This window comes from Arachis stenosperma, chromosome 1, assembly GCF_014773155.1.
Source record: "Arachis stenosperma cultivar V10309 chromosome 1, arast.V10309.gnm1.PFL2, whole genome shotgun sequence".
Lineage (NCBI taxonomy): Eukaryota > Viridiplantae > Streptophyta > Magnoliopsida > Fabales > Fabaceae > Arachis > Arachis stenosperma.
In genome coordinates this window covers 134,300,573-134,313,997 of record NC_080377.1, presented here as the reverse complement: position 1 = coordinate 134,313,997, position 13,425 = coordinate 134,300,573, and the positions used below count along the sequence as shown (strand labels likewise).

Genomic DNA, 13,425 nt, shown 5'->3' with positions numbered 1-13,425 from the left:
TTAGTAACCTCTTTCTGCACTACTTCCTTCATGGCTGGATTCAGCCGCCTTTGTGGTTGAACCACTGGCTTGGCGTCACCCTCCAGTAAGATCTTGTGCATGCATCTGGCTGGGCTAATGCCCTTAAGATCACTGATGGACCACCCAAGAGCTGCTTTGTGTGTCCTTAGCACTTTAATTAGTGCTTCCTCTTCCTGTGGCTCTAAGGTAGAGCTTATGATTACAGGAAAGGTATCACCTTCTCCCAGAAATACATATTTCAGGGATGGTGGTAATGGTTTGAGTTCAAGTTTGGGAGGTTTCTCCTCTTCCTGAGGGATTTTCAGAGGTTCTATTATTCTCTCTGATTCCTCCAGATCTGGCTGAACATCTTTAAAGATGTTCTCTAGCTCTGATTCGAGACTCTCATCCATCTTGACCTCTCTTACCAGAGAGTCAATAACATCAACACTCATGCAGTCATTTGGGGTGTCTGGATGTTGCATGGCCTTGACAACATTCAACTTGAACTCCTCCTCATTGACTCTCAAGGTTACTTCCCCTTTTTGGACGTCAATGAGGGTTCGGCCAGTTGCTAGGAAAGGTCTTCCTAGAATGAGAGTTGCACTCTTGTGCTCCTCCATTTCCAGCACCACAAAGTCAGTAGGGAAGGCGAATGGCCCAACCTTGACAATCATGTCTTCAATTACGCCTGATGGGTATTTAATGGAGTCATCAGCAAGTTGAAGACATATCCGGGTTGGTTTGACCTCTTCAGTCAAACCAAGCTTTGTGATAATAGATGCAGGTATTAGGTTGATACTTGCCCCAAGGTCACATAGAGCTTGCTTGGTACAAGTACCCTCTAATGTGCATGGTATCATAAAGCTCCCAGGATCTTTAAGCTTCTCAGGTAAGTTTTTCAGAATGACTGCACTGCATTCTTCAGTAAGGTAAACCTTTTCAGTTTCCCTCCAATCCTTCTTATGACTTAAGATCTCTTTCATGAACTTAGCATAAGAGGGTATTTGCTCAAGTGCTTCTGCAAACGGAATCTTTATTTCAAGAGTCCTGAGATAGTCTGCAAAGCGGGCAAATTGCTTATCCTGTTCCGCTTGACGGAGTTTTTGAGGATAAGGCATTTTGGCTTTGTATTCCTCAACCTTAGTTGCTGCAGGTTTATTACCTACAGAAGTGGGTTGGGAAGCCTTTTTAGAAGGGTTGTTATCAGCACTTGTATGTGACTGATCCCCCACTGGCATTTGAATGCCAGGGGTGGAAGCTGGAGTGGTGTTAGACGCCACCTCCTTATTTGTTACTGGCGTCTGAACGCCAGAACCATGCTCCCTTTGGGCGTTCAACGCCGGATTCATGCTTGTTTCTGGCGTTGAACGCCAGGAATGAGCATGGGCTGGGCGTTCAGCGCCAGCATTATTCCTCTCTGGGCTCTGATTGTCCTCAGAGGGATTTTGAGTAGCCATTTGTTCATTTCTTGGCTTTTTGCTGTTTTGAAGTGAAGTGTTTAATGTTTTTCCACTTCTTAATTGAACTGCTTGGCATTCTTCTGCTATTTGTTTTGATAGTTGCTTTTCTGTTTGCTTTAATTGTACTTCCATATTCCTGTTAGCCATTCTTGTTTCCTGTAGTATTTCCTTGAATTCGGCTAGTTGCTGGGTTAGAAAGTCCAGCTGCTGATTGAATTCATTAGCCTGATCTACAGGAATGAGTTCAGCAGTTACTGTTTTAGCTTCTTCTTTCATGGAAGATTCACTGCTTAGGTATAGATGCTGGTTTCTGGCAACTGTATCAATAAGCTCTTGAGCTTCTTCAATTGTTTTTCTCATATGTATAGATCCACCAGCTGAGTGGTCTAGGGAAATCTGAGCTTTTTCTGTAAGCCCATAGTAGAAGATGTCTAATTGCACCCATTCTGAAAACATTTCAGAGGGGCATTTTCTTAGCATCTCTCTGTATCTCTCCCAGGCATCATAAAGGGATTCATTATCTCCTTGTTTGAAGCCTTGGATGCTTAGCCTTAGCTGTGTCATCTGTTTTGGAGGGAAATAGTGATTCAGGAATTTTTCTGACAGCTGTTTCCATGTTTTTATGCTGTTTTTAGGTTGGTTATTTAACCACCTCTTAGCTTGATCTTTTACAGCAAATGGAAACAGTAATAATCTGTAGACATCCTGATCTACTTCCTTATCATGTACTGTGTCAGCAATTTGCAAAAATTATGCTAGAAACTCTGTAGGTTCTTCATGTGGAAGACCGGAATACTGGCAGTTTTGCTGCACCATGATAATGAGCTGAGGATTCAACTCAAAGCTACTAACTCCCATGGAGGGTATACATATACTACTCCCATATGAAGCAGTAGTGGGGTTAGCATATGACCCCAGAGTCCTCCTGGACTGTTCATTTCCACTTAGTTCCATGATGGAATAAGGGAGATGATATGTATGTTGATATTATTTATTTTATAGATGTGGAATAAATAAAAATGGAATATATAAAAAAAATTTGAAAATATTTTGTGAAAATTTTTCGAAAAAATTTGAAATTGAAATCTGAATTTTATATAAAAATTTCGAAAATGTAGTTTTAAAATTAGTTAGAAAAGATATTTTTTTAATTTTGAATTTTATGATGAAAGAGAAAAACACATAAAAGACACAAGACTTAAAATTTTTAGATCTAATGCTCCTTATTTTCGAAAATTTTTGGAGGGAAAACACCAAGGAACATCAAACTTAAAAATTTTAAGATCAAGACACAAGAAAAACTCAAGAACACCTTGAAGATTCACAAGAACACCAAAAAGGAAGAACACCAAACTTAAAATTTTTAGAAAACTTTAATAAAATTTTCGAAAATTATGAAAAGATTAACAAGAAAACACCAAACTTAAAGTTTGGCACAAGATTAAATCAAGAAAATTTATTTTTGAAAAAGATTTTCAAAAGAACTGGTGCCTAATCATCAAGAATATAAATCAATACTCTAGCCAGTTGGGAGTAAATGTAACACTTGTTCTGAATAGGTATATTCCTTTTGGAAAATTAATACTTTAAAAAGAACACAAGTGAAACAAGAAAAGACACAAAACAAGAAAAACTCAAGATCAACAAGAAAGATAAACAAGAACAACTTGAAGATCAAGGAAAAACAAGAACATGCAATTCGAAAAAAATTAAGAGACAAGGAAAAGCATGCAATTGACACTAAACTTAGAACAAGACACTAGACTCATGAAAAATTGACAATTAATTAAGAAAAATAATATTTTTGAAAAGAAAATTTTGAAAAGAAACTATCCTATCAGAATTTAATGACTCTATGACAATAAAAATAAATTATTCCTAATCTAAGAAATAAAATAAACCTTTAGTTGTTCAAACTCGAATAATCCCCGGCAACGGCGCCAAAAACTTGGTGCACGAATTTGCAATCCGTACAACTAACCAGCAAGTGCACTGGGTCGTCCAAGTAATACCTTACGTGAGTAAGGGTCGATCCCACGGAGATTATTGGTTTGAAGCAAGCTATGTTTATTTTATTAATCTTAGTCAGGATATTAATTAAAATTATCAGTTGGAATTATTAGATTGGAAAAATAAAAGAGAATAAAATCGTTACTTGTTGTGCAGTAATGAGAAATATGTTGGAGTTTTGGAGATGCTTTGTCCTCTGAATTTCTGCAATGTAATATTCAACTCAATTGTTTGTAAAGCACGTCTACGGCAAGCTGTATGTAGGGTGTCACCATTGTCAGTGGCTACCTCCCATCCTCTCAGTGAAAACGGTCCAGGTGCTCTGTCACAGCACGGCTAATCAGTTGTTGGTTCTCGATCATGTTGGAATAGGATCCATTGATCCTTTTGCATTTGTCATCACGCCCAGCAATCGCGAGTTTGAAGCGCGTCACAGCCATTCAATCCTTGAATCCTACTCGGAATACCACAGACAAGGTTTAGACCTTCCGGATTCTCAAGAGTGGCCGCCATCAATTCTAGCTTATACCGCGGAGATTCTGATTAAGGAATCTAAGAGAAGCTCATTCAGTCTGATGTAGAACGGAGGTGTTTGTCAGGCACACGTTCATGGATGGAGGGAGGTGATGAGTGTCACGGATCATCACCTCCTTCATAATTAAGCGCGAATAAACATCTTAGATCGAACCATACACACGTTTGAGTGAAATAGAACCAATTGCATTAATTCATCGAGACGCTGCAGAGCTCCTCACCCCCAACAATGGAGTTTAGAGACTCATGCCGTCAAAGTGTATAAAATTCAGATCTGAAAATGTCATGAGATACAAAATAAGTTTCTAAAAGTTGTTTAAATAGTAAACTAGTAACCTAGGTTTACAGAAAATGAGTAAACTAAGATAATTGGTGCATAAATCCACTTATGGGGCCCACTTGGTGTGTGCTGGGACTGAGACTAAAGCTATCCACGAGTTGAGGCTTTTCTTGGAGTTGAACTCCAAGTTATAACGTGTTTTGGGCGTTCAACTCCGGATCATGACGTGTTTCTGGCGTTTAACTCCAGACAGCAGCATGTACTTGGCGTTCAACGCCAAGTTACGTCATCTATCTTAGCGTAAAGTATGGACTATTATATATTGATGGAAAGTCCTGAATGTCTACTTTCCAACACCGTTGAGAGCGCGCCAATTGGACTCCTGTAGCTCCAGAAAATCCATTTTGAGTGCAGGGAGGTCAGGATCCAACAGCATCAGCAGTCCTTTTTCAGCCTAACTCAGATTTTTGCTCAGCTCCCTCAATTTCAGCTAGAAAATACCTGAAATCTCAGAAAAACACACAAACTCATAGTAAAGTCCAGAAATATGATTTTTGCCTAAAAACTAATAATATTTAACTAAAAACTAATTAAAACATGCTAAAATCTACATGAAATTACCCCCAAAAAGCGTATAAAATATCCGCTCATCAAAGCCCAGTTTCTAGAATACTAGTAGTTTTTTGCTGCATTTTGAAAAAGCAAATAATCATCAGGAAAAAACACAGTAAAATTGTCAAAATACATCGAAAATTGACAAGCATAGCATTTACAATGATAGTTTCTGAATCTTACTCATTATCAGATTCAGTTTCTTTTTGTGACAATGAGTCCTTAACAACTTGTTTTCTTTTTCTGGATTCAGTTCTGGAAAAGCAAACAATCTTTAAGCAAATGAACACAATAAATTTCGCAAAATACACTGACAAAAAACTTACTAAATTTGCAAAATACATTGAAAAAAACACTTACTAAATTTTGACGAAAAAATAAAGATAGAATTACAATGATAGTTTTAAAATTTTACTCATTTTCAGATTTGGAAATAGATCTTACCAGCTAAGTCAAGCCAAGGGCAGCTGCTATATTTTCTTGGGTGGTGTTGATTATACCATACCGTGTGTCCAATTTATTATGGGTCAGATCAAATAAATATGCCAATTATTTTAATGGCTTATGTGACACATTTATGGTAGGAATATGCATCAAACCACCAAATTACAGTTCTCGAATAATTGCTTTCTTGTCCTCGTTCATGTTTTGGAATTTATCATGGATTGATCTTGTGGAACATCTCAAATCATGATTTTTCTGTAAATAAATGAGAATCATGTAAATAAATTATACTTATACAAAATAGATTGAGTTGTTCAAACATATATATGCTTACATTATATTTTAGTGCTACATTTGGTGCCATTTTTTCTATAAGGAATAAAAAAAGGTTAATACATCAAAAGACAAACTAAATACATCAAAACACAAACCAAACACACTGCTATTATTTTTTTATGACATCATACAATGTGAGATCAAAAAGACATGCAATTGAATCAAACATGCATAAAATGATACTAGAAGTACTAGAATAAAATTCTATGGTTTGTTATAAGAAATTGATGAACAAAATTCTTGATAATGGACAAAAATAGTTACAAATTACTCAAATATGTACATAATAACATAAGAAGTACAAGGACAATATTTTGTTGTCTAGTTACAGTATAAAAAATACAACAGTACTAAGTACACTTTAATTTTGATGAAATACATAGAAAGACAAGCCAAGTACACTTAAGTACAAACAAAATACACCAAAACACAAACATGAATACAATGATATTAGAAGCAATACAGACAAATTCATTTCGAAACATGCAAAACTCATACATGTACCACATTCAAATCCCTCAAACACATGTAAATATAGGTTAAATTATACAACAAACAATACGTAATATTTTTACACAGACCTAACACAGTTATTACCAAATGAAGCGTATAATGAGAACAGTAATGCAATAATACAAAAAAAAAATTGCAATATAACTATGTAGCATTTTACAATCAGAATGAAAAAGAGAAAAGTAATAAAATTGCAAGATTAGTGAATATTACCGTCAATAATCTTTTGTCTTTTTTTTTTTTTTAGTGTTTGTTGGTGAAGATTTCGATTTCAGCTTTGAAACTTCTTTGACTTTTCACAACGATTTTGAGAGATTTTGATCGTTGTTTGAATTTTGAGCTTTGGTCCAGGGAGAAGAACTATTTTTATAATGACGTCCGCGCCAAGGTTGTTAAACTCGCAAGTCTAGGTAAACTCGTGAAGCTGACCTAGACTCGTACGAGTTTACTTGTTATTAATTTTTTGTATGAAATATATATATCGTGTATAATATATATTTACTCAATATAGGCATTCAAACTTAACAATTTTAACATTAAAATACATAATAAATTAACATAATACTACAATTATAACAAGTACTCTAGAACATACATTCAAATTCTTCATAAGTATGCATCTAGTTCAACATAAAACATACAGTCACACAATCAAAGCTTCATATAACACAACCAAAAAAAAAAAGAAAACAACAAAGCAACAATTAAATATTCTAATAGACTAAAAGTCAAACTGAAATCCTCCAATATCTTTATCTTTCATGGCATCAATATCATCATCTTCACTATCTTCATCATAAACATCATTTCTTTCAAGTTCAGGTTCGACACGGCCAACAAAATCATCATGATTCACATGTCCTTGAACCAACATTCTCAGACATTTTATATTTTTGTCCCTAAATCAACAAATCAATAAAGTACAAACTAAATAATTAAGCAAAATTATTCAATTATCCTTGTTAACAAAGTTAATAAATTCACATTTCAGACATTCAGATTCAATAACAACTAACTAACACTAACAAATAAGAAGTAACAACTACGAATTCGAATTTAAGATATAATAACTACTTTACAAGTGAGCTGTAACTATGAACTTATAAGTTAAAGCTGACAGAGTGCACAATATAAAGAAAATAAAAATTTTAATTGCATAGCATTGTGCTGAGCAATAGAAAAGGACATAATGGAAATAACACCTAAACACCAAGACTAAAAACTACAAGATACCACAATGCATAATACATTTCTAGAAAATTAAAGCAGTAAATACAAGCACCTGACAATTTTTTTCCCATGGCTAGAGAAGGTAAAGCTTAATTATTTGGCATCAAATAGAAGAACAAAGAAATACAAATAAGTAACAAGATCTGCTCTTGAATACAGAAAAGAAAGCTATAGAAGAACTTTAGATTCAATAACAACAAATTCTCATACATTCAGATTTAATAACAACTAACTAACACTAACAAATAAGAAGTAACAACTACAAATTACAAAAATGCAGCAATTCAAAATAGATTAAACTCACACTAACAATTAACAACTACCAAATGCATTAATTTAGAAACTATTTTTCTTTTAAACATACCTGAAGGCTAAATCTCAATGGCTGAATGGAGTAGGCTCAGCTGACACTGATGTTGCTGTGTTGTGCTGTGCAGACAAGCGACGGGCTGCCACCTGACAGAACGAACGGCAGAAGCGTGATGTCCAGTAGAGGACACGACGAGCGACGACAGCGTGGCGGACAACAGAGACTCCACGAGTCCACGTTCTTTAATGCAGACTAGGGAGTGAGACAGTGTCGAGCCGAATGAGAGAGTGAGAGCGAGAGAATGGTGTTTTCGAGAATGGCAAACAGTGGACGGCAGTGAGGAATGGATGACGGCGAGGGATGGACAACGAAACGCGAAGGCGAAGAGGGCTTGGAGAAGAGAGTGAATGTGAGTAAAGTGAGGGATTTAGCCGTTTAGGGTTAGGTTGTTGCCTTTCTTCCTTTTTTTTGGCCTAAAACGGTGCCGTTTTGGTGAAAAAGACTAACCAAAACAAATTTACTAACTCATGAATAAATTTGCGAGTTTGACCGAATTTATTCGAATCTATTCAAAAACGAGTTTATGTCAAAGTTAACTCAGATTTCACTAATTAAACTTGTCGCGAGTTTGACAACAATGATTTGCGCTATTTGATAGTTTTAAAAGTGCTTATTTACACACATTTTAATGTGAGGATTATTTTTGTTGAACTTGAGCCAATTTATTTAGATTTTTTTTTGTAAAAAAAAAGCTTATATACGTAGTAGGTCCGTGCTATAATGGCGTTTAAGAAGTAGTGTGTGCATCTTAATTCGTAACGACATTTTCATGCCATATCTTTTGTCGTTTCTAATTGTTGCTCTGATTCTGATTCTGATTACTTATCTAACTTCATCAAATAATTAACGCATCTTTTCCGTTCCAATGTCCCCCCCATCCGTCGATCAAGGTAACGACGATCCAGAGGAAGAAGAAGAAGAAGAAGTAGAAGAAGAAGTAGAAGAGGAGGTAGAGGAGGAAGAAGAAGAAGAAGAAGTAGAAGAAGAAGGAGAGGAAGAGGAGGAAGAAGAAGAAGAAGAAGATGTACAGGAAGAGGAAGAGGAAGAGGAGGAAGAAGAGGTAGAGGTAGAGGTAGAGGAAGAGGTAGAAGAAGAGGTAGAAGAAGGAGAAGAAGAGGAGGAGGTAGAGGAAGAAGAAGAGGAGCCAGAGGAGGTAGGGGAAGAAGAAGAAGAAGAAGAGGAGGAGGAGGAGGAAGAGGAGGAAGAAGAAGAAACCGACGGTGATGATAAAGGCTACGCCTCAGATTCTGTATCCGATGCCGACAACGATCGCATAGGTTTTCCCAATTCAACATTAGTTCTCAATTTTATGCTGAGTACTTTTGATGCAATGGTGCTGCTTTACATGATCATGCCCTATAATATTTCTGTTGATTTATGTCGGTTTCTATATCAAGTGTGATGTTGATTTTACTTGTTTTATTTGGTTTCTCTGTGTGTTTATGTGTTGGGGGAGGGGTTGTTCTGGATAAGATTTCTTGTGGATGCTCCTCAGGCTTGGTGGTTGTTTTGTTAGGCTAGGCTCAAGGTCTTATTATTCTGGTCCTTCAGAATAAGGTCCAGTCTCCATTCACCATGATCATTCTCCTTCATACTGTTGTATTGCAAAAATAAAATTAAAAAAGTTGTCTGGCTAAAAAGATTTTTCAATTCCAGTGATGAAAACCCAGCATATGATCACTGAACCTTGTTGTACACAACCCGGTGCAAACAGCCTGAAGCTGAATATGCCCTCCCCAGTCCAGGGAGGGTATCTTATATGGGCCTTTATGTGGTGGTGGTTTTGATCATTAATGCTGTGGCCTGCAAGGTTGATTGTGGCTGGCATTCCAATTGTAAGTGTAGCTTTATTATGTTACTCCATTGGTCTGAACGAATCCTTTTGAGCTAGTTATTGGGCCGGATTGATTTCATTATAAGGAAATTTGTGTTTGATAATGGAGAGGAAAAGGAAACAACGGGTCCTAGAGGAAATATATGCTAATTAGGGCTGAGAAGTATACCTTGCCGGTTTGAGCCGAAGCACATTTTTTCGAGGCGAATTCGTGCGCAGATAGAGTTGGATCCAAACCAATATTTTTGATTGGCTTGTGCAATATTCAATAAATATATGGAAGTATTAAACATAACATAATTCTGTGAAGGGTGCTGCTATTCTCTATGAGAATTCTGTGATGACATATCTTTGGCACAAATCTTCTTGTCAAATATCATTGTTGGTGTTTTTATCTGATAGCTGTTTTATACCTTAGTACAGACTTTCATAGTTTGTGTTGAGGCTGATAACATAATTTGGTCTATTGTCTGATGAAATATTTAATTTGGAGGAATGATTCTCCAGTTTTGAAAGAAATAATTTTTGGATTAAGTTTTTATTTTCTTTTGTAGATTCATGCCAACAAATGGAATCTGAAGTACAAGAGAGGAACTTGAGGCCAACTTATACTATGGCGGAAAACCCTATAGTAATGTCGTCTCCTAGTATGCCATCCAATGAAGAGAATCATGCCATTCTCAAAGTATCTAGTCCTTCATCTGAGGAACTAAGTTTTAAAAAGGAAGAGGTTCACGCAACATGCGAAATTTCAAGTCATCCCAAATCAGTAAATGATTTTGCTTCCGCTGAAGATGGCAAAAGTCAAGTTTTAGACTCCAGCCAACAGATGAAATCTGAGGGACTAGGGGGGGACTTGAGGCCAGCTTCTACCATGGCAGAAAACTCTGTAATAAAGCCTTCTCCTAGTCTGTGTTCCAAAGAAGAGAATTGTGTCATTCTCAAAGCATGTGTTGTTTCTGCTCCTTCATCTGACACGCTAGCTTTGAAAAAGGAACAAGTTTTCCCAACTCCAAAAATTTCAAATTCTTGTCATCCCAAATCAGTTAAAGACTTGGCCCCAGCAGATGATGGCAAAAGTCAAGTTTTAGATGTTGATGGTGCAAATACTGGAATTGTTCAACTAACATATAATGTTGGAGGGTGCAATGAACCAAGTAACGATAGCAAAGCTGATTTAGGTGGTGTTAAGGATATGGATTCTGGGGCCACCAAGTTGTCTAGTAACATTGGAAAAGACATCGCTATTGGCCTTCCTCAAACGGATGCCTTTGTTGGGAGTGCCAATGGCAGTCAGAATTCCTTGAAAAGAACTGTACCATTGGAAGTAGAATCAAAGGATGATGTAAAACAAATCAAATCAAGGTCTGTTAGCAATGCCTTTTAATTAGTAGAATTTTAACCGTCAGGTTTTTCTAATTAACTGCTTTTGATGGTAGGACTATAGTTCCGTCTTCGAATACTGAGATGAAGGATGGAAACAAACACCAGGGAATTATATGTGCCTTTTTTGCTAAAGGGTGGTGCATCAGAGGTAATTCCTGTAGCTTTCTTCATATAAAAGATTCTGCAAAGGATACTGGCCAGGAGACTCAGGGGGACTTGGATAAAGCAAAGCAGAAGAGAGAACTGGAATTAGAAGAAGGTATGTGATATCACCTGTATATTCAAGTTGTTCATTAACTCTACATTCTAAACATATTTCAAATAAAAAATATTTTCTTGCAGGTACCAGGGACAATATCAAAAGAACCAGGACGGTTAGTACTCCAGTACCACTTACTGCTTCGCTGTAAGGTATATATTTGCATTCTTCTGAATCCCTTTGAGTATAACGTGTATGCAGAATGACCAAGAAGAAATCTCAGACTGGCATCCTTGTCAAGAAAAAAATAAGTACCAGTTGAGGGACATCTTGTTTCCAGAGAGTAGATTTACAAGCAAATATTTCAACACAAATCTCTCATCCTATTCAAATCATGCAGAGGGATTGAGTATAGCTCAAAACCATCATATGTACAATGGATATACTTCTGCAGTTTTGAGTCGTTCACCTAAGTTGAGCTTTGTTACTCAGAAACTTTTGAATAGTGACAAAGAATATAATGCCTCTAGATCTGCTTTCTCTGGCTCAGAGCGGGAGGAGGTGCCGTCGGTTGGTTCATCTAGGATTCCAATACACTCTGCCGCATATATATCAAAAATATGTTCTTATGATTGGGAACCTTCTGTGCCATTTCGACCATCATTTTTCATTACGTCAATGAATGTATCATCTCTGGGAGACCTGTATGACCCTCTTCGAGATAGCATTGAGATACCAAATATAGGAGATGGGTCTTTGAAAGCTTCCCTCTTAATTCATGGATCATCCATCCAGGCTTCATCACAGGTGCTGAAATATGGCGATTCAGCTGTAGTTGGGAAACATATGTCTGATTTTAATGATGAGAAAAGTTCCGTATCTTCTCATAATAGATTTGGTGAGAACCAACCAAACAAAAATTTGGTTCCTCATGAAAAAGATTGTCATGCAACTGAAATGGAAATAACCTCAGGGACTTGTATGAACTACTCCAATGGTAAAATCGGCATGGGGAAAGATGTTACAAAATCAGACAGAGAATGGACTGAACATGATGCCAAACATCATGGTGAAGGATCAGCGCACAAGAAGAGAGTAGATAGGGATAAGAAAATTAATGATACAGATGCCGATTTGCAGACTGACTGCAGTGTGCAGAAGGATTCCAAAGCAATGAGACACTTTCGTGCAGCTCTTGTTGACTTGGTGAAAGAGTTGTTAAAACCATCTTGGCACGAGGGCCGTCTTAGTAAGGATGCACATATCTTGATAGTTAAAAGATCAGTTGACAAGATACTCAGCACCTTAGAGCCTCAGCAAATTCCAACCACTATAGATGCTACTAAGCAATATGTTTCTTTGTATCGAGGAAAAATTGCAAAGATGGTCAATGTAAGTGTCCTTTTCTATGACATTGTTTATGATTCATCTTTGTTGTTGTTGTTGTTGTTGTTTATGATTCAACTTTGGAATTACTTTGACATTTTTTTGTGATGTCTTCCATTTGATAGAAGTATCTTTTATTTGCAGGGATATATCAACAAATTTGGCAAGTCTTGATATGCTAGGCCCAAACACCTTTGTTGTACAGTTTCTTATCAGTTTGGCTGATACTAAATTCAAAACTTCTGCTTGAGGCTATCTGTTTCATAGTAAAGGTTGATTTGGAATGTTTTGAATTTTCTAAGATGTTTGTTTGAAATATATATCATGCTTTTCTTGCTTGTTGCATTCTGAAGTAGACTTGTTTGTTTCATATGTTAGAATTTCATGGTTTATAAGGATGCCTCATTTTCATTAGATGATATATTAAAACATTTCCGTACTTATTGTTAGAATCTGCAGATAATACAAAATCTGTTGGGAAATGATAGTTAATTGTGATATTTTGTAATTTTTTATGTTTGCTTCTTCTAGTCTATATAAATTAGACCTTGCTGTGTAGCTGAGTCACCCGGAATTCATAAAACATTTCTTTCCTCTTCTAGAGTCTAGAGAGAAATAGAATTTGGTCCGTGCAGTCAGGATGGACAGTTTGATTGCCAGATCATCTTCTGCTAAACTGTTTTGCTGCTGTAGTTTGACACCTCCTTGTGGTTGTATCCAGCAATTGAATGCAACGTCAACTCTTGTCAAGCATAGCACTACCCCACAGACCGCGACACCATGCACCGCCTCATCTCCACATTTAGTTCATTGTTTGCCAAGCGTCTC

The 13,425-nt window shown here is 36.6% G+C and overlaps 1 protein-coding gene across 1 annotated transcript; it reads left to right on the top strand.

Annotated features, from left to right (window-relative positions):
• The first annotated feature begins 8,537 nt into the window (after positions 1 to 8,537).
• Positions 8,538 to 13,105, top strand: LOC130937192 (protein FRIGIDA-ESSENTIAL 1). The gene is made up of 6 exons (XM_057867065.1): positions 8,538 to 9,069; positions 10,181 to 10,991; positions 11,066 to 11,271; positions 11,355 to 11,386; positions 11,473 to 12,603; positions 12,742 to 13,105. The coding sequence occupies exons 1-6, from the start codon at positions 8,658 to 8,660 to the stop codon at positions 12,769 to 12,771; spliced, it is 2,622 nt and encodes an 873-aa protein (XP_057723048.1). The 5' UTR covers positions 8,538 to 8,657; the 3' UTR covers positions 12,772 to 13,105.
• The last annotated feature ends 320 nt before the right edge of the window (positions 13,106 to 13,425 follow it).

Excerpts from the sequence above, each read along its gene's own strand:
- LOC130937192 (XM_057867065.1), top strand. The coding sequence starts at position 8,658 with ATGTCCCCCCCATCCGTCGATCAAGGTAACGACGATCCAGAGGAAGAA. Across the intron at positions 9,070-10,180 it reads TGCCGACAACGATCGCATAG|ATTCATGCCAACAAATGGAA; the intron begins GTTTTCCCAATT and ends TTTCTTTTGTAG. Across the intron at positions 12,604-12,741 it reads AAATTGCAAAGATGGTCAAT|GGATATATCAACAAATTTGG; the intron begins GTAAGTGTCCTT and ends TTTTATTTGCAG.